At 37.5% G+C, this 25125-nt stretch overlaps 2 protein-coding genes across 9 annotated transcripts in view; both read right to left on the bottom strand.

Moving 5' to 3' along the window:
* Positions 1 to 1339: 1339 nt before the first annotated feature.
* Positions 1340 to 12749, bottom strand: LOC125671094 (EF-hand calcium-binding domain-containing protein 6-like). Of its 8 annotated transcripts, none has more exons than XM_048906547.2 (17): positions 12165 to 12749; positions 10954 to 10983; positions 10019 to 10125; positions 9533 to 9630; positions 9002 to 9259; positions 8740 to 8877; positions 8367 to 8476; positions 8232 to 8276; positions 7523 to 7671; positions 7168 to 7376; positions 6668 to 6778; positions 6385 to 6561; positions 5973 to 6281; positions 5626 to 5869; positions 2633 to 2805; positions 2348 to 2519; positions 1340 to 2231 (listed from the first exon to the last, which is right to left on the bottom strand). In XM_048906547.2, exons 1-17 carry the CDS (start codon positions 12496 to 12498, stop codon positions 1989 to 1991), a joined length of 2907 nt encoding a protein of 968 aa, XP_048762504.1. In that variant the 5' UTR covers positions 12499 to 12749; the 3' UTR covers positions 1340 to 1988. The 8 variants fall into 8 exon arrangements, with proteins under 8 accessions (XP_048762504.1, XP_048762505.1, XP_048762506.1 ...); XM_048906548.2 differs by having other exon boundaries at positions 7180 to 7376; positions 12165 to 12748; XM_048906549.2 differs by lacking the exon at positions 10954 to 10983.
* Positions 12750 to 14466: 1717 nt separating this feature from the next.
* Positions 14467 to 25125, bottom strand: part of LOC125671434 (U4/U6.U5 tri-snRNP-associated protein 2-like) — a 23821-nt gene continuing 13162 nt past the window's right edge. The window contains exons 11-15 of the mRNA XM_048907177.2: positions 24309 to 24532; positions 23294 to 23355; positions 22755 to 22896; positions 18263 to 18349; positions 14467 to 14744 (exon numbers count right to left, since the gene is read on the bottom strand). Of these exons, the coding sequence (XP_048763134.2) occupies positions 14646 to 14744; positions 18263 to 18349; positions 22755 to 22896; positions 23294 to 23355; positions 24309 to 24532 (614 nt within the window). The 3' untranslated portion in view covers positions 14467 to 14645. The remainder of the gene's footprint in view (positions 14745 to 18262; positions 18350 to 22754; positions 22897 to 23293; positions 23356 to 24308; positions 24533 to 25125) is intronic.

Raw genomic sequence — 25125 nt, forward strand, 5'->3', positions numbered from 1 at the left:
GACTCTATGGCGGATTTCTATGTGAAAGGGTTAGCCCTCTGTATTTTAGCTCTACGGGTACTACCTAGGTAGGTTTAGACATGGTTAGGGTTAGCGTTAGGGTTAGGGTTAAGGGTTAGGGTTAGGGTTGGGGTTGGGGTTAGGGTTAGGTCCTTGATCATCATAATTAGTATAACATTTCCTTAATACCGACCTGTAACACTTTTGCCCTTCGACATCGGAATTTGTACGGTTATACCATCACATGAGAAAAATATGCAATAAAGAAATTTCTTTGTGCTAATGGTTCTTATGGCAACTACAGGCCCTCTACCGTGTTTAGTTAGCCATATTTTGTTTCCAATTTTCCTTACTGGTTCGAAATAGTGAACCCATGTTTCGTCACCAGTAACAGCAATTGCTTAGCGGTTTGTACTTGTACCCGTTTTTGGTCATCTGTCAATATATGCCGTATCCATCTGGCAGAAATCTTTCCTACTTTCAAAATACGCTTAAAAATGCAATGCACTCGCGATAGCGATATGCCAACAGCTTTGGCAATATCACGAATCGTGGATCTGCCATCACTTTGAATTATTTCCCCGACCTTTGAGACATTTGCCTTGCCTGTGACAGTCACAGGTCGACCAGATTTTGCTGCATCTTTGACGGACTCTGCCGTCAGAAATTTCTCTCTCCACCTACGAACTATCTCTTAAGCTTATCAGACCCATAAACTTCCCACAATTCAGTAAAAATCTGCATTAGGGTGGGATGAAGTGGAGTGAGGTGAGATGAAGTGGAGTTAGGTGAGGGTGGGATGAAGTGGAGTGAGGTGAGATGAAGTGGAGTGAGGTGGGATGAAGTGGAGTTAGGTGAGGGTGGGATGAAGTGGAGTGAGGTGAGGGTGGGATGAAGCGAGGTGAGATGAAGTGGAGTGAGGTGAGGGTGGGATGAAGTGAGGTGAGATGAAGTGGAGTGAGATTAAGTGGAGTGAGGTGAGATGAAGTGGAGTTAGGTGAGGGTGGGATGAAGTGGAGTGAGGTGAGGGTGGAGTGAAGTTAGGGTTTTGTTTTGGAGGAATAATGATGTTTCTTAGAAATGCCTATCTTGATTCAATTTTTAAGAGAGAGAGAGAGATGCCTATCTTGATTCAATTAAGACTATTTAAGAGAGAGAGAGAGAGAGAGATATGCCTATCTTGATTCAATTAAGACTATTTAAGAGAGAGAGAGATGCCTATCTTGATTCAATTAAGACTATTTAAGAGAGAGAGAGGTTTCAAGGGACTCTTTTTTCTTCAAGATGTGCCTTCATATAATAATAATGAATGATGATAACAAACACATGAATACCCAAATGAAAATTTTACAATTTTATTGTAAAACGATATTGTAACAAATAATGTTAGCGGAGACATAGATGCAGACATTAAGAAATATCACAGAATTTTTTTTATCACATCAATACAGGTCTAGAACTGCCTTATATAATACGGTGCAGCACCGAAAATATCCAACTTTTTCTTAATAAAAATGTCAAACACAATCCTCAGTATAATACAATAAAATATTTTCTTTTACAGAGTACAGATTTTATATATCAAGTGCTACAATATTACACTTGAGGATGTATGATGTAGTGTACCTATTGCTTGGAAACCAGAAGTCACGTGCACACCTAGAGCTTATAATACTGAGATACATAATAAATAAGTAAAACAACGAAGTGGAAATGAAAACAGACGAGTAGATGCACCACAAAATGTATTATCACGTCAGAATCCAGGCTCACTGACAATCAACAACGGGAACGAAACGGATGAAGCAGGGCATGATGGAACTTATGTCTAGTTATCAACATACAAATAAAAAAATACTGGTTGTCATTCAAACTAAGTCTTCAAAATATTTTGTATCGGCGTTCATGTTTTACACAACCACAATTGCCTATCACCTCGGAGGGCAGGTTTCACATTTGAGAAAAAATACTATATTTAGTTAATGACGTCAGATTTTTCGTACACTCTGTCTGGTTGGAGGTTTAAATGTTTCTTCTATGAACTTTTCGTACGGGATTTTGCCGGACATGTTGTGGTCAAACTGAGTAAGAACGTGATAGACCTCGTCTTCGTCCAGGATGACATTTGCCAGCTTCAGTACTGACCGGAACTCGGGAACGGATAAGTAACCTTGGTTACTCGTGTCCAATTTCCGGAACGCCCGTCGTAGGTTTTTCCAATCTCCAGCAAGCTGTTCGGAATAAAGAGAAAAGAAATCATCAGTCATTTAAAAACACTGAAACTTGCGATTTTGGAAAGATGCAGAAACAAAAGATTTCTTTTGAATCATTTGATTAGGTGTCTGACCTTCTGCCTCAGTTTGGAGGTAATGCCATGGAGACCCTTCTGCGGAGGTTCTACTATGTCAGGGATGGGCAGTTCCGGTTGAGGGTGAGCGAGGAGAGAAAGCATGTTGTTACCGTGACGCCAGATTTGTTTCCTCAGAGCAAAGGGCTTCAAAAACTCGATATACGAAACACTGCAATGGATAACACATGACTATTAAAAAGGTGAAGGACAAGGAAAATTCATTTATTTACTATGAGTAATATCTGAGGTGCTTTTCTTCCCATGAAAATGTTGAAAACGTACCGGGCATCTCTCTTCATGTCAAATTTGTCACTGAGCTTGTTGATCTCAAATTCGCTGAGATGTACACATAATTCAGTAAGAACGTCCTTAAACTCCTCCCTAGATACATAGCCGGTCCCGTAAGGGTCCATCTCCACAAACTCCTTCCTAAGGTCTTCCCACATATAATCAACCTTAAAGATAAAAATGTGAACATAACGAACAGTGATCAATCTCATAACTCTTATAAGGAATACAAAATAGAGAGTTATGCAAACACAGACCCCTGGATATACCAGAGGTGGGATCGAGTGCTTAGGAGGAGTAAGCATCCCCTGTCGACCGGTAAAGATAAGATATTCCATAAATGCGCTGGGGTTTTCTCGATATAATCTCTGTGCTATAGTTCAACTGAATGAATCCAATCTATATATGAACATGTAAGAATTTTAAGTTTAGCATGCATTAAAAAGGGGAGAAAAGTGTGTTATATATGAGATTTCAATACTGTGTAAGGTTTTAAGGGGAAATAACACACCAGAGAAATTTAATATGGATGAAAAGTGAACGATGTGTACGGTGATATTTTGATTGGTTGGTTATATATTTCTAACGTCCTGCTCGAAAACTTTTCACTCAAATGGAGACGTCACCATTACCGATGAATGGCTGCAGAATTTAGGCCTATGTTCAGTGCTTACGGCCTTTCAGCAGGGAGAGATCTTTATCGTGCCACACCTGCTTTATCGTGTCACACGGGGCCTCAGTTTTTTGCAGTCTCATCTGAGCCCTATTTAATCGCCTCTTACGATAATTGATTGATTGTATCTTGCTTAACGTCTCGCTCGAGAATATTTCACTCATATGGAGACGTCACCAAGACCGGTGAACGGCTTCAAATTTAGGCCTATGCTCGGCGCTTACGAACATTGTTTAGCGTGCCACACCTACTGTGAAACGGGTCATCCGTTTTTAAGGTTATCTCCGAGAACTCGTGACATTCACATCTTATGCCGAGCGTTTGGCGATGGAACTGTCACTACCTATTTTAACGACGTAGGTCTGTCGCGGTCGGGATTCGAACCCCGGCCTTCCGCATGCGGGGCGAACGGCCTCTTACGATAAGCAAGGATACTGAGGACCCATTCTAACGCGGATCCCCACGGGATCTTTTCACTGAAATCTTTCAAATTTACTTTATTTAGTCAAAAAATGCAGTTTAATTAAAAAGTAATGTGAAGAAAAAAATTGTAAACCCCTGTTGGACACATTAACCGACCGAGTTACTCGGCTAGGCAATCAAATGTTTGAAAAACATACAAATACTGCTGATATTTATACCGAGCGAAGCTCGGACGGGCCGAAGGCCCGTCCGCGAAGCAAGGCTCTAAAGGTAACACGTATGTAAAAGAAAAAAGTCAAAATCAGCAAAAGAAAAAGAGATAATCTCTATATACGTTCACTGAAATTTTCGTGATCCATATGGGCGCCGCCATTTATTATTTCATTACCTGCTTCAACAGTTATTCGTGTTTTATTTTGAATGCCAATAATAGAAAACTCTGACGTGCAATTCGTAATTTAAACACTCAGTTTGTTCAAAGTGAATAGTATAATTATCATTGTAACAGGTTTTAGCAAATAAATACATAATATGTATACGGTGTGACCGTTGGACCGAGCAAAGCATGTAATGTCCATTGAAGTGTCCCAAGTGGTAATCATAATTCCGTTAAGTATGGTAGGTTATGATTCATTTAAACATATGTATTTTTAATGAAATTTTCCTTGCGCTAAAAACCCAGTAACATCTCAATATTAAAGGGGTTTATATGGGGACAACAGTTTTACAGGATCCGCCTATTAATTGAACGCGGGAAATAAAACACAAGGCGACGTAAACTGTGTATTGTGACGTCACATTTAGCCTCAACTTTTTTTCTCTTTTTCAAAGCAAACATTATAAACAACAATAAAACATTCCGTATGCAATGAAAAAGGCCGTTATAAAACTAAACAAAATTAACCATTAAATTCAAAATGGTTAAAATGTAACCGTAATTTTATCGTATATTCTTATTTAAAGAAACTCATGAACTCGTTCATCTATTTAGTCGTATTACGGTTTTATATGTAATTATTTGCTAAAACCTGTTACAATGATAATTATACTATTCACTTTGAACAAACTGAGTGTTTGAATTACGAATTGCACGTCAGAGTCTTCTATTATTGGCATTCAAAATAAAACACGAATAACTGTTGAAGCAGGTAATAAAAAAAATAAATGGCGGCGCCCATATGGATCACGAAAATTTCAGTGAACGTATATAGAGATCGTCTTTTTCTTTTGCTGATTTTGACTTTTTTCTTTTACATACGTGTTACCTTTAGAGCCTTGCTTCGCGGACGGGCCTTCGGCCCGTCCGAGCTTCGCTCGGTATAAAACCGTAATACGACTAAATAGTTGAACGAGTTCATGAGTTTCTTTGAATAAGAATATACGATAAAATTACGTTACTTTTTTACAATTTTGAATTCATTGGTTAATTTTATTTAGTTTTAACGGCCTTTTTCATTGCATACGCATTGTATTATTGTTGTTTATAATTGTTTGCTTTGAAAACGAGAAAAAAGTCGAGGCTAAATGTGACGTCACGATGCACTGTTTACGTCGCCTTGCGTTTTATTTCCCGCGTTCAATGAATAGGCGGATCCCGTAAAACTGTTGTCCCCATATAAACCCCTTTAATACTGATATGTTACTGGGTGTTCAGCGCAAGGAAAATTTCAATCAAAATATATATTTTTAAATGAATCATAATCTACCGTACTTAACGGAATTATGATTACCACTTGCGACTCTCCAATGACAATTACATTCTTCGCTCGGTCCAACGGTCACACCGAATACATATTATTTTCATCCATGTTTTAAAAGGAAGTCAGCCATTATGACGATATAGTATACTTCCTTTACCATGTTTACGTCATCTGTGAGAACATATAGTTACCTTTGACCGCAAGCTGTCCTCTAGCATATCTGCGGCACAATTGAGCTTTCTCGATCTGATCATGAAGTCGGCGTCTCCTCGTTTGGGTGGGTTCAGTTTAGCGTTGGGGAAAGAGGCTGATTTCTTTGAAAATCCAAAATGGCGGACAAACTCGTGGTAGTCAAGGGTTTTGTCTGTGTTAGTAATAAATGTCTTCCAAAGGTCTCGGATTTCCCCGCGGGAAACCTCTGGTTTGACGTCAAATCTAAAGAAGATACCACAAGTTTCATCAGACAGGGATTCCAACTATTTCGTCATGGAAGAAAGAGAAAAATTTTGAATTTAAACTAAATAAAATATTTAAGTACCTCTTAAGAAGTTGAAACATCATTTCTTGTGATAATCTTTCACTGTTTATTTCATCTAGCTCATAAAATACTCTCTCTACATCTTGAAATCGTCTGTTCATGAGGTCTTTGATGACTTTAAAAAGCTCCTGTGGAGTACGACGAACTTGAGCGTAATCAGCAAACACTGGTTCTTCAACAACTAGTCTATCTACATGACTTCCCTCGGGCATTTCGGGAGGGTTTACTTCTAGAATCGGGCTCGGTACTTTTGGAGGGCCGCTTACATCAACACCCGCCTGTTTTTCAAACAAGCTCTTGGCTTTACCCCTAGATTAAAAATATTAAATTGCAATATGTATGTATACTAGCAGACCGAATAACATTCATTGTAGAAAAAGAAAAAAGAATTTGATAGTTTTTGATTGCGTACTTTGTGTCAAAATGTTGCATGAAGTCCGCGTATTTGATATTTCCATCCTCATCTAATGGGAGCCGGTCCACGAATGCATCGAATTGGTCGTCCTGAAGGTGGAAGTTGAAGCGGCTCTCAACGGCCGCTCTAAATTCCTCTTGGCTGATAACATTCAGACCGAGTTTGTCTATACTCCTGCAACAACAGAAGTAGAATGCAGTTCTTTCACACAATCAGTCCATGGAAAACCACTGCGATACATGTGATTAAAAAAAAAAATCACAGAAGACAAATGACATACTTGAATGTTCCCAGCAGAGCAAGGAAATCTCTCTGAAACATGTTCATCAGTTGAACTTCAATGCCGCTCATTGTGGAGACCTGGCCTGGGCTGGTGGGTCTATCATTTACTCTGTAACCGTGAGACAACTAATTAAACACATAATTAAGAAAAACCTTACCTATCAATTGCAGTAAAATTCACAAAAAGTGCTAAAATCATGTGTATCATATAATTTGCTACTAAAGGTGCTACAAGTATGCCGGACTCGGAGAAAGCAGAGAAAATGAGAAGCTTCTTGAAAGATAGAAAATTTATACAAAAAAGTGAGAAATGAAAGATTCTGAAAAGAATAAACTGGTAAACTAAATGGCTGATGATGGCAGTTCACCGATGAGATGGACTTGCTACCATCTACCTCAAATCCCACTCAACTACTGCCCAGGGCAACATAGGAAACACACAGCTGGAATCACTTCACGCCTACTGCACGACCGTAGGAATAAAATTTGATAACTAACAATCTGACTAGCCTGTGCTTTGTATTGGTTAAGATGTTATGGGTCATGCCGACTTCGGAGCGATCCTGGAACCGGTGTAAGAAGTCCCTGTAGGGGACACCGTCTCTGCGGGCCTGTACGGCACACCTGGACAAAAAGGCAGCCAGGAGCTTCTTCTCCAGCTTCAGGTGGTACTGACCCAAGACCTCCAGGAAATCGTCAAAGCTAACCTAGCAACGGAAATGGAAACAATATAATTACATATCCAAATATTTACTACTAACTGACACAATCTCTGAAACAAAGTTGCAATACGTAACATTTTAGAGATATGTTTCATACATTTCTGATGAAGACACGATTGATAACTACATACCACGCCGGTGTTTGATGGGTCTTTGGCCTCAAACGCCTCTTGCATCTGATGACATCCCTCCCTGAATTTATTCTTTAACCAGCGCTCTATATCCAGGGATTGTTTCCTTTCGATTTCTTTCTTTCTTGGTGTTCTATTCGAGGACGGCCCTAAATGAAATGTTCAAACACATACACGTTAAACTCCTGTATCGAATCTAGTCGCTGATACATCTACAGAACACATTTCATGCAGAAGCAGCATTCGTGTTAACAGACCACAATGAAAAACAACAAAGTGTAAGAAAATTACAAACAACAGTCATTATGTTGAAATCAAATTCAGAACAAAAACATCAGCCATTACGCTGAAATGAAATTCAGAACTAAATTGCTCTATATAGAAGAGGGATGGGGAAAATAGAGTTCTATAGTATCACACTATCACGTGACTATCCATACCCAGTGTCTACCATACACCAAAACACCATCTAGTTATCTAACCCAAAATATCCACCACGAGTCACCATGCAATATTCCTCCTATTTCTTTTGCAATACTGTGTACCACACTATGGTTTTTAAAGTGCTATTAAATTCGATGCACAATGCTATTTAAAATATTTCCATTGGAATACTCTAAGTATGATGGCACTAAGAGGACACAAGGAGAGTTCTACAAGCATTCCTCCCCTGCATGCAGTCAACCAAACCACACTCCGTTAGTCTTACCTTCTTTCAGCGTCACTTTTTTACCCGCTTTCTTTGTGATTTTTCCTATCATTTTAAACCAACATAATTATCCTGTGAATATTTCATTCTTTATACAAGGTGATTTTCCCGCTACAAGATGGCAGTGGGTCTTACCTTCGGTTATTACAGGAGATGGGTTCCTTTCCATTCCATTCTCCATCTGAATTCCCAGAGCATTCATGAACTGGGCGCCATTGACTGTTCCTGAATTGGTGGGGTCATACCTGTGAAAATATGAAGGTAACGAACAGTGATCAATCTCATAACTCCCATAAGGAATACAAAATAGAGAAATGGGGAAACACAGACCCCTGGGTATACCAGAGGTTGGGTCAAGTGGCCAGGAGGAGCATTAACAAATATTAACAAATACAATCCTCACGTTATCTGCTGTTTCATTTATATTCATCATATTTACTTTCCCATTAGAATGATTACAATGCAATTTAATAAAAAATTGTTCAGTTGTATAAACAAGGAGTCATACTTTTTCCACAGTTTTTCGAATTCGGTGTCTTCCATATAAAACATTAATTTATTCAGCATTTGCTTAAACTCTGGTTTCAGTATTCTTCCGGAACCTCCAGGGTTCATTTGAGGTATTAAATCTGCAATATCTAAGAACCTGAAATTAAAAGCACGCGGTTGTGACACACAGTAAAGAAAACGTGCAATTTTGTTAATGAAACAACTTGATGGCGAAATTAAGAATCAGGCCTAGGGATTTTACAATTCGGTGTCTCGCTCACTTTTGTCTAACTTTCTCTTTGAGCTGAGCATGGACCTGTGATGACGACATTGTTGCCTTGTCTGGCCACATACGCTGGATGGGGTCCATCCACCTTGGGTAATCATTCTGAGCTTGCACCTCGTGGAAGTAAGCGAAGAATTCGCTGTAGTTGATGATCTGCTTGTCTTTGAAGCCAAGTCTGTCCATCAGTCGATTAAACACGTTCTGGGCCAGGTTTCTGTTTAGGATGGTCATCAAGATTCTGTAGAACGCCTCCCTGCAAGTAAAGGTAGGTTTGCATATTATATATTTATTACAGCACACGTGTATCTGTAAGACATTGTTTCCAAAGTTAATTGCTTTGGTTATGGTTTATTTTGTAGTGTGAACTCAGTCAAACAACACAAAATAGTCTATTTGACCCATTCAAACAACACAAAACAGTTTATTTTACCCGATCAAACAACACAAAACAGTTTATATTACCCAATCAAACAACACAAAACAGTTTATTTTACCCAATCAAACAACACAAAACAGTTTATTTGACCTGGAGACATTTCCTTTCTGTTCAGGGTCATTGTCCTTAAATTTCTTCTTCAGCTCATAATAACTTCCCTTGATTCTCTGTCTCAGCAAAACCTCGATCTGTAAATAATTACAAACAAACATGCACCTGGCAGTCAATACTTGCGAAGACGCGTTTAGGAAAGCGTTAAAATAAAATTTCACACCAGTTTGATTTCAAATTCCAGTTCATTTAAATTAAAGCTAAGACATTTAGTTTTAGATTGGCTTTAAGCCTTACAAATATACCTCCTCTTTATTATTGTGTATCTAACTAAACTGCAAAGAGAGCTCTTGATACAGGGAAAAGGTAGCTTTTGATAAGCAAAAGAGCGCTCTTGATGAAAGCAAAAGAGCACTCTTGAGGTAAGCAAGACAGGTCTTGATGTAAGCAAAGGAGAGCTCTTCTTATATAAGCAAGAGACGTTAGAGAATATTGTTGATGTTTGCTTAGTGTTGATTGGCTTACTTCGTCGATTTCTAGTCTAGCATGCTGAGAAACTTGTGAGAGTCGAGAGGACATTCTGCTGGGCGGGGCCCCATTGTCCATTCGGCTACCCATGTCCGCGCGATTTCCTGTAAGAAAGAATTGTGATGTCTGTTGAAGTCAAATAAGTCATAAATCTTTTTGCATACACATTGTACATACAAACTTTTATCATTTCTCATTGAAATTTAGATATCTAAAAAAAAAAGTTGAAGATAACTTTGATTTATGGAATCTTTACCATGTCGTGATGCATAGTGGTGGTTTAAATTCTTTTTCAGGTTAAAGGTTGCTAACAAGGCAGGAAATTGATTTACATGTATTCAAATGTGGATAAAACGTAAGATCTACCGATTGCCGTGTACCTTTGAGGCTTTCACTACTTATACATGATGTATCGATTGTAAACTTTTAATAGAGTAGGTGCCAAATGGAACAATTCCAGACAAACAAAAAAACTACACCGTGTGAAGTTTTACAATACTGTCTAACCGACATATTTATCATTTCTTACTGCAAATTCAGAGGCGGATCCAGAAAATATTTAAGGGGAGGAGGTACCGCCCAGCAATAGTATTTTCCGCCCAAAAAGGGAAGGAATTGCAAATCCCGAATCGACCACAATGAGGCATTTTGTATATTTTTCAACCATTGGGGGAAGGGGGTTGCAACCTCCGTGTTTCCCTTTCTTTCCTCTAGATCAGCCACTGATATACAAATTGAGTTAAAGAAATATGTCTGAGAGAAGCTATTGAGAAATTCGTAATGTCTATCTTTTAGACTGTTCTGTATAAGCCAAGTTACTTCATGCAAGAAGAGAGAGAGAGAGAGAGAGAGAGAATATGAAAAGCTACTGTTCTGTTAGAAGAAACATCTACTAAATCAAAACTTGGAAGAAAATAAAACGAGAAATGTACCCGATTTCACTTCGCTGTGATTACCCTGGCCTGCAACAAATTGAAATATCAGTGTACATTGATTTCTAGCCAAAGGTTTATCAGTGAGGTTAAATTTTCGAGATTGTTAAAATCAAAAGGTTCAGATTATATATTTTTTTTTATTTAAATCTATTCAAGCCTTATGAAATCAATACCACATCGTGCCTGACTTGGCATATGTGATCCATACACAATATATTCTATCAATTACAGCATTTAAATGTTGTTTTTCTTTATTCGCCGAATCCCGCATTTTAAAGTAAATAAAGTACTTTTAACAAATAAATGATGAAGTCTAAACAAGGCAAGTGTTCTAAACAGTGGGTATGTACAAGTATCATTAATTAGAGCTATAGAATCTGGTGGCCGTGGAGACGGGTCGCGTTCAGTTACACCCCGCTGATACACTCTGAATGTCGCAGAATTTAAATCGCCTTAAAAATTGAAGTCAGTTGAAAAGAATTATACCTGAATAAAAATATACTTCAGGAAATATGCAAACAAAACTTGACGGGAACACTGATGTGTTAAATATTGACAAACAGAAGTCCCTAAAACTTTGAAATGATCATCCACGCGCGAACGGTCGGATTTTAATCAATGCTGAACTGATCAGTTCCGCGGACAGGAAATATACTAATCGGTTATAAGAATATTGAGCAAACGGCTTGTTGGTCTTTCATTTAAAACGTTTATGCCAAAGTAAACAGATATTTCGTTAGCTTAACACTTGAAGAAACCTCGATCTAAATGTTCACCAACCTGTTAGATAACTTGCTTGTCGATATCACTACCTTGCGATTAGTCACAACCTACATAATAGGTCTTTAACATATTTTAGATTTAGACATATTTGATGTAGGAATTATACTTTCAACTATTACCATTCATGCCAACAGGTAGCGACATTATGATCGACATGAAAGTAGTTCTATCTTTACATGGTATATCTTTAAAAAAAAAAAAAAACCCACACAATTTTAATGAATTTGAAATAAAAGGTCAGAAATCTCAATCAAAATCTCCGCAAAAATACATACACTGCGAAAAAGTGGTTGAATTGCAACACAAATGATGACAAAATTGCATGACAACAACAGATGACGAAGATACTATATGGAGAATTAAACATGGTATTCAATAAACGACACTTTCAGAGAGAGAGAGAGAGAGAGAGATCTAAACCTTACCGAAAACTGGTAGTCTGGTCTTTGAGGGGTCTCCATAAGTGACCTCCACCCCCTCGGGGATGCTCTCTATGGGGACGGGCGCCATCATCTGCCTCGAGATTTGTCTACTCTCCCTGCCGTGCGCGCTCATGCTCTTTCTGGAAGTGTACATGTTCTCGTTGCCCAGCGGTCGTCCCGAGGGGTGAGACAGAGGTCTATCCCCGGAGCGAGACACCCCTCGTATATCCATGTTTGTGGGGTCACCCATGCGAGACAGTGGATGTTCAATTTGGGGGAGATTGATCCCCATTTTTTGCCCCATGGAGGCTGGTCGAGGTAACCCTACCTGCGACATGGCTACCGTTTAAAAGTTTCTTCCAGTAGAAATTATTCCAGCCACACTTTTCTCAGCGATTAATATGTTTGTGTACATAAAATCGTACAAGCTACTAGTCTACATATAGAACCGGTGTACTCCACGCTCAAACACCGGGGTAGTCCTTAGCAACGAATGCCCGTTACCCCGACACACTTGTCAGTAATTTGCGCATGTATCGATAAAAGTCGGTATTATTTCCCCTGCTTTTTTGTTCAAGACCTTTTCAGAACTGATCAGCCATTAAAGCTGTTGTTAAAAGGAAATAGTTCTTTAAAGATCTTCAACATTTAATCCACCATTCTATATATACTTAAACTGAACGTAACAAGAGACAGAGTGTTCCGAACATTTGTCGAGGAAATATACACGAAAGTTCTATCGATTTGGGAAAGAATTAAACGTATTTAAATCGACCGGGCATTGAATGTTTGTAATCTTTTTAATTATTCCCGGCTCGTCGAATCCTCTGCAAACGACACTTGTTCGAGTGACTGTGATATGGTTTCCATTACTCAGTTTTGGCTTCTAGTTGAAGACCACTTTGCAACTTTGAAATTGACAGAAAGATTAATGTGTAAATCTAATGAAGGAATTATCGGAAAGAGTGAATCGATAGAGGCAAGATAATTACAAGCAATATTCGGTTTCAAAACAAGCTAACGATTGTTGGAAATGCTTGGAGACATATGGTGCTCCAGAATTCGCGCAGTGTCGTGCATGAACAGAGGACGGACACTGCTTGTTGGAATTCGCGCTGATGTCGTGCATGTATATCGAAGACAGACATTGCGCGTGAACGCTTCTGTAACTGAAGAACTAAAACCATTTGCATGTTTTCGACGCTCTACAAAGTCCTACACCCCGGCGTCGAGGTTCAACAACAAGCATCTTCACCTAATCTGCATTAAAAGCTTACATATCTCTGTTTACACATAGCTTACACTGCCACTCCGGGAGACTTTTAATATTAAATGTCACAGCATTAAACCCTTCCCCTCAATACTCCTCCTGTAAAAAATGCATATTTAATAGAATCGGATGACAGGTTTCGCAAGTAATTCAATTAATAAGTCTTGAACCTAATCCTACCGATTGGCAACAGAAGTTTTAATTTTACACAATGCCATACAAGCACTCTAGATACGCACCCAACACACGATAGAGGTTTTAAAGTTTACACAATATTGTACAATCACTTTATATGCCTGCGACTGAAGTTTTATAGACACGGAAAATAAACACTTCTCAATAAGACTTCCAAGTTAACAAGGGTACTTGAACATTTTTAGAAAAACATGCATAAAGTTCATCTGTGTCATTTGTTATAAAAACGTTTTTCTAACTTGGAGAAAACGCTAGATAAAGTTTGCCAACGCACCACAATCAATGAAAAGTTTCATTTGATTTTTTTTCCTTTGACGTTTACCTGTCCAAATTGTCGATATACGACAAAACCATTAACAGTTCGATAATAGAACGCGACAGGACCGCGGCACAAACACAAAATGGATTCCTTTAGATGTAATAAAATCTATTTGCCATTGTTTAAGGGATTTTTTAAATTAAATAAGCGAGATTGCGTATGTTACGGGCGCTGTTATTGATGTGAATGTGGGGGCTGAACGCAGTTATTCTCTCTCTGACTGCTTCCAGTAACAATGCCGCTCCTATTATATGCAAATGATAATGGATACACAGAAGATGATGCAAAAGGTCCAAGGCACGCCGAGATATAAATTAGTCAATGCATGAATCTGATTTTTAAATTCACAATTATTGATTCGAACACGTACGTTTCTTTCTCGGTTTACTCTATGATATTTACCCCATGCATTCTTAATTATAGCTTGTATTAAAAGTTATAACCTTTTCTCGGTGGGAGAGGTCTCATAATTTTCCCCTTCAAACAAATCCATAAAACACCCCATATAAAAACACTTTCTGTTGAATGACCCCGGCAATAAAACTCGGATTGTAATACGCCCATGTGTTTTAATTGTAGATGATACAATACATTACAATGTTTTACACATGTCTAAAGGTCTATTTAACACTGTCCCCTCACATCTCGGAGTCCAGTCTCGTTCTGTTGTGATTTCGGGATGCGGTCATTTGTCCAGTGGTCACTTGTCTAGTTCCATGGCGTCTGTCTGCTGTGTGGTCAATTCCTCGGGGTTCTTGCCGAACACAGGATTTGGGATATCTTTCCTCAATTCAAATATCTGTAATACATAAAGCCTGGATGTGAGGTTGGTTGGTTGTATATTGTTTAACTTGAGAATTTTCCACTCATATCAAGACGTCACAATGGTGAAGGGCTGCATTTAGGACTATGCTCGACGCTTATGGCCTTTCAGCAGGGAGGGATTTTTATCGTGCCACACCAACTGTGTCACAGGACCTCGGTTTTAGAGGTCTTATTTGAAGGACAGTCCTGTTTAGTCGCCTCTTACGACAAGCAAGGGGTTTTGAAGACCATTCTAACCCGGATCCCCACGGGGTGCATGGAGTGGGGATTCTTAGGAATACATCCACACTTGCTCTAAACATACAATAAAACAGTAATGAATTCCCTCACAATATATACAAGGGACTTTCTGCACCGATCATGAAAAGACGACAATGCTTCACTATATGGTTAAGATCAGAAATATATGGGCTCTTTTTATCATGGAGATATGAAAACATTAAAAGCATGCAGTGAATTCTGCATAATCAGCTGCGAATGCATCTCGTAAATATTATATAGCTCACTAACAGCGGGTCCGTGGGGATCCGGGTTAGAATAGGTTCTCAGTACCCCTTGGTTGTCGTAAGAGGCGACTAAATGGGACTGTCCTTCAGATTAGACCGGCCCCGAGTCACACCAGGTGTGGCAAGATAAAGATTCCTCCCTGCTCAAAGGCCGTGGGCGCCGAGTATAATCCTAAATTTTGCAGCCCTTCACAGGCAATGCTGACTTTTCCATGAATGAAAAATTCTCGAGAGGGACGTTATACAAAACAAAATCAATCATATAACACACTTATAGTGGGTCCCATTTAAAACTTACAGATAGTTGTTTCAATTTAAAGCTTACTAAAAAGTGGGCCTCATCTATAGCTTACAGACTGGTTTCCTTTTATAGTTAGTAGGTCTCACTTATAACAATCTGACAGTGGACCTCATTTACATCTCGTTAACAGTGGGTCTTATCTACAGTTTACTACCAGTGGACCTCATTTACAGCTCGTTAACAGTGGGTCTTATCTACAGTTTACTACCGGTGGACCTCATTTACAGCTGTTAACAGTGGATTTTATCTACAGTTTACTACCAGTGGACCTCATTTACAGCTCGTTAACAGTGGGTCTTATCTACAGTTTACTACCAGTGGGTCTCTCATTTATGCCTCACTAAGAGTGGGTCTCAGTTAAAGCTTTCTGACAGTGGGTTCCAATTGTGATTTACTGACAATGGGTCTCATCTATAGCTCCATTTTATAGCTAGTAGGTCTCATTTAGCTGACAGAGGGTCTTACTTATAGCTCACTCAAACTGGGTTCCATGTGTAGTTTATTGACAGTGATTCCCATTAATAACATACTAACACAGTGGGGCTCATCTACAGCTCAATGACTGATTCCATTTTATAGCACACTGACAGTGGGGCTCATCTACAGCTCAATGACTGATTCCATTTTATAGCACACTGACAGTGGGGCTCATCTATAGCTCAATGACTGATTCCATTTTATAGCACACTGACAGTGGGGCTCATCTACAGCTCAATGACTGATTCCATTTTATAGCACACTGACAGTGGGGCTCATCTACAGCTCAATGACTGATTCCATTTTATAGCACACTGACAGTGGGGCTCATCTATAGCTCAATGACTGATTCCATTTTATAGCACACTGACAGTGGGGCTCATCTACAGCTCAATGACTGATTCCATTTTATAGCACACTGACAGTGGGGCTCATCTACAGCTCAATGACTGATTCCATTTTATAGCACACTGACAGTGGGGCTCATCTACAGCTCAATGACTGATTCCATTTTATAGCACACTGACAGTGGGGCTCATCTACAGCTCAATGACTGATTCCATTTTATAGCACACTGACAGTGGGGCTCATCTACAGCTCAATGACTGATTCCATTTTATAGCACACTGACAGTGGGGCTCATCTACAGCTCAATGACTGATTCCATTTTATAGCACACTGACAGTGGGGCTCATCTATAGCTCAATGACTGATTCCATTTTATAGCACACTGACAGTGGGGCTCATCTATAGCACACTAACAGCATGTCCCATCCATAGCTTACTGATAGTGTGTCTCATCTATACCTCAATGACTGATTCCATTTTACAGTCTTCATGAAAACTTTTATCAATAAGGCATGTATGTCTATCAATTTCACCTGCCTGAACAAAAATTATTAATTAACATGCCCAAAAAAGATAATTTCTGCATCTATGTGAATTTAAGCACATTTACTTGGTATTAATGCTAAAATTAAACCATATGCACAACTACAATTGATGCATTACAGGGTTAGACACTTAACTTTTTTTTCAGTGGTGGACTGAAGGACCACCACATTTCAACTCCAGGTGGACTTTCTATTCTTAAATTATCACAGTATGTCATAACATAGTGATTTAAATTCCCTGTGATACTATCTATGTCAATAGACTTGTCCCAAGTTTGAATCCAGGAGGGTAAATATTGTGTTTACATAAATACTACACTAAATTTTTATCTTATAAAATACTTTTGTGAAGTAAATCAAATTAAAATTAATTCATCTTTAAATATAAATGTGTTGATAATAATTATAAAGGTAAACTAGATTTTATCTAAATGAGGTATCTTTTAAATGTCTCATTATACAATGCGGTATACAACATTCCCATTTCTGGTAACTAGACTCCCCAAACGAAATGTACAGCTTCAAAGATTACTTCCACACAAAATGCACAAGATATCTATATTTTTTTGTATGAAAAACTCATTATCCTTGACTTAGTAACTCTCAAGTTAATGTATGAAGTGGATACAATAATTAAATCTACATCATAGCGCGTAATAATCATTTTAAAAAATGGAGAAAATTCGGATTTATGGAAAAGTTGGCGATGTTTATGGAGTTGTTTTGAAAAATGAATCATGATGGTAGTGCTGCTAAACGATTTATATGGGGGAGGGGGAGGGGGTATATGGACAATAGGACCACATCATCTGTATTTTTCAAAGAAAGTAAACATTTTAGTTGATTGCACTAGGCTTAACATAATTTTTCTTGCACAAAATTAGACATGCCCAGCAGGCTTCTGCTTATGCAAGATTTTTTTACATGCCCGCTCCCGATTTTACCAGGCCGCGGGCATTGGGCTACCAGATTACTTCGAAGACTGATTTTATAGCTCACTAACAGTGTGTTCCATTTCAAGCCTATTGAGATTGGATCCCATGGCTTAATGACAGTGGTTCCAGTTTACAGCTTACAGACAGTGGATCATATTTATAGCTTACAGACAGTAGATCCCATACATAGTTTACTAACAGGTCATATTTGTGATTTACTGACATTGGACCTCATCTATAGCTCACAGATTGGTTATAAATGACAGTGGGTCTTATTTATAGCTTAGACTGGCTAATGACAGTGGGTCTATTTATAGCTCATTAACAGCAGGTTTTACATTCAATAATAAACAGTACAATGACAGAACTTAGCCACTGACCTGAATGTAGCTTTCTGATAGGGGAATCATCTGAGGCAGGATGTCTATCACATGAAGATCTTGCATCTCATACCATTTCTGTGTACCCTGTAAAAAATTCCATATTGCAGTCATTGAAAGATTAAAAACAGGATAAAAAGTCCATATTTCAGCGAGTGGAAGCTTTAGATGAAAATAAAAAGTCAATATTGCAGTCAAAGAATGAGTTAAACAAAAATAAACATGAAATGCTTTAGAAAAATATATGACCCTTGTGTGGCAATATTGCAAAAAAATCAACTTTACATTTAAAATGTCTGTAGTGACAGTGAAAAACATGAATTTCCTACAAGTCAGAGGCAAACATAACTTGAACTCTCAAGATACTAATAGCAAACATTTCCAAATAATAAACCATGACCTTTGACCTTGTGACTTGAATACCAATGGAGTCATCTACTCTTTAGGGAAAACCAGTGTACAAAGCTTGATGTCTGTCAAGCAAAGGGTTCTCAAGATACTGAGCAGACAATACATGTATCTTATATCCAGAGTAGTTTGACCTTGTGATATCAAAATCAATAATGGTTATCTACACCTTATGATTTATCAAGTTTTGTCTGTCAAACAAAGGGTTCTAAAAATATTGAGCAGACAATATCTAATGTCCAGAGTAAATTCACCATTCACCTTGTGACCTCAACATCAATAGGAGTCATCTACTCCTTAGGTACAACCAGTCTACCAAGTTTGATGTCTGTCAAGCAAAGGGTTCTCATGATATTGAGCAAAAAATATCTTACTGTGTCCAGTTTGATTCTTGAACTTGAGACCTCAAAATCAATAGAGGTAATCTACTTTTTTGGGGCAAACACTGTATCAAATTTGGTAACTGACAAGCAAAGGATTCTTTAGATATTGAGCAGAAAATACTACAGACTAACGACTGACCCTTGATGGTACGACCTGAAAACCAATAGGGGTTATCAGGGCCGCGTTCAAGATCGTAGCGGCTACGTAGGGCTCGGTAGCGCTACGATCTTGAACAATGTGCTAGGCTAGCCCTACGTAGGGATACCAAGCATTAATTCATACAGTGCGTTCAAAATACCTAGATATCTAGCCCAGCAGCTAGGCTAGCCGCTACGATCTTGAACGCAGCCCTGTACATGTACGAATAACATAACTTTGCTGTCCTGGGAGAAGGTCAAGGTCACATGAATTATGATATGAAATAAAAGGTTTTGCCATAAGAAATCTATATACAAAACCTTAAAGATCTATCTTAAATTGTTCAGGAGATATTGAATAAGTAAGATTTTTTGATAGTAGGTCCTATGTAGTAGGCTGAACCTTGTGTAAAACATGGAAACATGGAGTCATGTAAAACACTAAATCCCTGTAACTACACAAACACTGGACTGTACCTTGTGTAAAACATGGAAACATGGAGTCATGTAAAACACTAAATCCCTGTAACTACACAAACACTGGCCTGTACCTTGTGTAAAACATGGAAACATGGAGTCATGTAAAACACTAAATCCCTGTAACTACACAAACACAGGGCTGAACCTTGTGTAAAACATGGAAACATGTAGTCATGTACAGTCCCTGAAACATTCCACTTTACCATTTTTCCATTCACTCACCGTGCGCTCTCCGTTCATTCACCATTCGCTCTCCGTGCGTTCACCGTGCGCTCTCTGTTTACAGTTTTGCGTTCACCGTTCACAAAGCGTTCACTGTTCACTGTCATTCGGAACACCAAAGTCAAAAGATCGATTTTCATAGCAAGGCAAAAATGAAAAAGGAACTTGTGCATAAGAGTGAAAGTATATTAACTTCTTATTATATCAGAAATTTAATTCATATAGTACAAATATCAGGATTATCAACTGTGAAAATTCAAGGAAAACTGCGGATCACTCATCAATATCAAAGAATAGAATAAATCATTGTTATTATCATTACAAAACACAAGTATTGTTTGGGTAAAAAGTGGGAGAATTTCTGAATGAGAGAAAAATGCAAGAGCCTTCAGTTATGAATTTAACCCTTATACATGTGCTTATAGTGAAGAATGAGCAACGAGCGCTGGTACGTGTATGAAAATGAAGCAGTTTCAGTTAATAAATACCTTGCCCCCACCCGAATTATCATTTTAATATTTTTAAGTATGGACAAAAGCACAATTTATTATATTTTATTTTGTCTCACTTGACAAGAATTCTATATAAGTTTATCAGTTTTCTTAACACTCCCCCTCTCTCTTACTTTAAAAAGCTATGCTACATTGTACTTTCCAATGCACATTCGTGCTAAAATGTCAAATTGATTTGATGAATATTTCTGATTATTTTACGCCTATCTTTATCAGAGACATTGTCAATAAATATATTTGCTCCTTTCCCCAAATTTAAAAGCTTTGAACCGTTTGTCTCTAATATAAAGAGGAAATATTTCTCGTATATTTCTGCCCCACATATGATATACGCATAGTTCAGTGCAATAAACAGTTTTATCTGTTTCAAAAATATACAAATATTGCACAATCTAGATGTAAATTCAAGGTCACACTATTTATTTTGTACATACATATTGTACATTAATTCTGGGAGATTATTTCCTCAGTTCGATATACTATATCTGTATTTACAGTAAAGTGAATTACGCAAAATATACGTGGGAATAAACCTTTTATACTATTTAGAAGTGTTCAGGTGTCAACACGAGGTACATGATGTACCTGTTCTACCCGTGCTGGTTGTTCAATGCATTTATCTCGACTCCTTTCGGGGACGTTTTTTTTTTTTTAAATTGTGAGTAATAAATTTTGAAGTCATGCATGTGCATCTATAAATTCTTGGCCCTAATTACTAGACTATCTTTAATTCCAATGCATCATTTATACTCTTGTATTAAGAAATATGATACTATGCATCTTAAGTCAAAATATATAATTACATGTAGCATACCGAGATAAAGCACCGATATTCATGATTTATAAAAACGTCAAGAATTCTAAAAATTCTCTACCTGATTATAAAGTAAGTACAATCCAAGGGAAAAATCTGAAATATACCGAATGAATAGACCATTTTGCATTCACCGTGCGCTCACCATTCACCAAATTGCATTCATCGTTCACTCTGCACGCATTCATCATTCGCTCTCCGTGCGTTCACCGTTCGCTCACCGTGTGTTCACCATTTAAGTGGAAAAGTAGAACGTTTCAGGGACTGTAAAACACTAAATCCCTGTAACTACACAAACACTGGGCTGTACCTTGTGTAAAACATGGAATCATGTAAAACACTAAATCCCTGTAACTACACAAACACTGGACTGTACCTTGTGTAAAACATGGAAACATGTAGTCATGTAAAACATTAAATCCCTGTAACTACACAAACACTGGGCTGAACCTTGTGTAAAACATGGCAACATGTAGTCATGTAAAACACTAATTCCCTGTAACTACACGAACACTGGGCTGAACCTTGTGTAAAACATGGAAACATGGAGTCATGTAAAACACTAAATTCCTGTAACTACACAAACACTGGACTGTACCTTGTGTAAAACATGGAAACATGGAGTCATGTAAAACACTAAATCCCTGTAACTACACAAACACTGGGCTGAACCTTGTGTAAAACATGGAGTCATGTAAAACACTAAATCCCTGTAACTACACAAACACTGAGTTGTACCTTGTGTAAAACATGGCAACATGGAGTCATGTAAAACACTAAATCCCTGTAACTACACAAACACTGGGTTGAACCTTGTGTAAAACATGGCAACATGGAGTCATGTAAAACACTAAATCCCTGTAACTACACAAACACTGGGTTGTACCTTGTGTAAAACATGGCAACATGGAGTCATGTAAAACACTAAATCCCTGTAACTACACAAACACTGGGCTGAACCTTGTGTAAAACATGGCAACATGAAGTCATGTAAAACACTAAATCCCTGTAACTACACAAACACTGGGCTGAACCTTGTGTAAAACATGGAGTCATGTAAAACACTAAATCCCTGTAACTACACAAACACTGGGCTGAACCTTGTGTAAAACATGGAAACATGGAGTCATGTAAAACACTAAATTCCTGTAACTACACAAACACTGGACTGTACCTTGTGTAAAACATGGAAACATGGAGTCATGTAAAACACTAAATCCCTGTAACTACACAAACACTGGGATGAACCTTGTGTAAAACATGGAGTCATGTAAAACACCAAATCCCTGTAACTACACAAACACAGGGTTGTACCTTGTGTAAAACATGGCAACATGGAGTCATGTAAAACACTAAATCCCTGTAACTACACAAAACTGGGTTGAACCTTGTGTAAAACATGGCAACATGGAGTCATGTAAAACACTAAATCCCTGTAACTACACAAACACTGGGTTGTACCTTGTGTAAAACATGGCAACATGGAGTCATGTGAAACATTAAATCCCTGTAACTACACAAACACTGGACTGTACCTTGTGTAGGACGTGGACTCTGTATGTTCCCTTTCCGTGCTCTGGTTCACCGTCATGTACAACATTGGCCATCAGATCATATGTTGTGTTTTTGTGTAAAACTCGGTGTTCTGGCGCCAACAAATCTCCAAAATCAATGTTTCTGAAATTCAGATGAAGAAAAGTGTGCATGTTAAATCTTGCACAGATAAAAAAAAAACCAACATTGTGGTACTGCTAAATTCGCAAGGCTTTTATTTTTGCGACATATAATTTTGTAATATTTCGCAGAATTACAAACTTGTGAAACTTGAGTTCTTGTGACACTATCTACCACTTCATGTTCATCAAGACATTATCAACTGTTCACAAAAAAATCTTGTGGATTTATATCAAAATCAATAATTTTTTTTTTAAAATCTTTGAATAAGTTAATGATAATGTCATTGACTCTCTGTAAATCAGATCTGGTTAAAAGTTAGAGATTTATAAATATTTTTTTATTAAATGTTTTGAATTCAAAGAAAAGTATGACAATAAAACAAAATGACTAAGCCTACTTGATGGGAAAGTTGACAATGGTAGGATTTTTTTCTTTAATGAAGTAATTCTTGGTGAATCTCTGAAAAGAGAAAAAAATCAATTTTCCAATATTGTTCAGAAGTCAGTTTTTTTTCTACTACATACATACAGGTATACCACATACAATGTATTATCAGATTCAATTTAATTAAAATCAGTGGCCCTTTTCACAAAAATGTTTATGATTAAGATGAAAATTTTAAAACACTGTAATTCTTTGCTCATTTTTTTCTGAATGAGCAAAATTAAAGTATATGCATTGGTGATGAAACTTTATTCTTACTCGGGACTAGTTTGCACTCAGCTGAATATAAGGCAGAGAATTTTTTTAATCTTAGTCATTAGATTTTTTGTGAAACGGGCCACGCATTGATTAGATCTGAGTTTTTTACTCTTTTTAGATCTGCACCATATACTCTTCTTCTTAGATCCGTGCTGTATATTCTTCTTTGATCTATGCCCTACACTAATCTTATGCAGAACACATGAGCGTATCTAAAAAGTCTGATTTTAATTAGATTGCTATTAGGCCAAAAAAAAAACACTAATAATTTCTCGAGCCAAAAATTTCAAATTTTGATGAGGTAAGCAGTTTTTTTGCTTTTGTTTACTTGGCTGTAGCATGAGTTATCTTTCCTTTTTATGTTGACTGTAACATGAGTTACCTTTTCTTTCTCATATATAGAATAAGCAATGGAATTTTTATTTTCATAGCTTCATATCACTTACTATTAAGTGTATACTATTATTCTTAAACACTTTTTCATCAATGAGTGCACATTCAATAATTATTTGATCAAAAAGATACTTGCAATTTTATCAAAACCTTCTGAAAGTTTTACACAAATATCTATAACATAATAGTTACCTCATTTAAATAGATAAACAAATATAGATTGGAAAAATAATCTATGTGGTACATCTTCAATGGATGCCGTGATTCCTGAGAAACTATTGATTTTTTTATAGTCTTAGAAGACTAATCGTTCTCACCTTGATGAAAATGATGACAAAGTTAGGTAATCTGGTGATCTGGAATCTCTTCAGCTGAGAGTCTTTGTGAGTTTTATACTCCTTCTCTGAGACACCATTAAACTTTGTCAGAAGTGTAGCAAATGGAATCTGAGGAATGATATTCTCCTGTAGTTCATCTGGGTACAGAGGAGGAGGGGGAAGGTCACAGGTCAAATACAACCAGGGGATCTCCTCCATGTGTTCTGAAAGAGAACCAGCATGTAAAATTTAATGTCGATCACAGCTGTATCTTTCAAGGAAGAAAACATAATTATATGCATGTGGTGCAAGTGATCTGCTTCATAAGGTTGTTGAAAATTATCGTATCTAATAAACACATATATAAACCAACTTTTATTCATGTCCGAGAAATTTTTGCGAGGTTCATGAAAACCTTGTCATTGTGAATATTTCTTGCCATCAACCAGTCCTTTAATGTCTCTTGTATGGGTCGTAAAAATTAGTCACATCATTCCGATAAATTGCGAAATAAAGTCGTCGCAAATAAAAGTTAGTTTACAGTAAGCATCTGATGAGTAGGAATATTCCTAAGACATTAATTATTCTTTATTTTGCAGTCATACATTTAAATTTAGTGAAGGTATTTAATATGAACAAAAACTTTCCACACTATCATGAAAATTCAGTGTAACACCAAACTCATTTAAATGAAAAGGTAAAATGTGCAAATTATCAAAATCAAGTCTGAGTGATCAAAGTGACACTAAATTAATTTCATCCATGAAATAATTAACACAGCAATTCTTGGCCTGTACCAAAAATTTACTACAATGAC

Source organism: Ostrea edulis, chromosome 4 (assembly GCF_947568905.1).
Source record: "Ostrea edulis chromosome 4, xbOstEdul1.1, whole genome shotgun sequence".
NCBI lineage: Eukaryota > Metazoa > Mollusca > Bivalvia > Ostreida > Ostreidae > Ostrea > Ostrea edulis.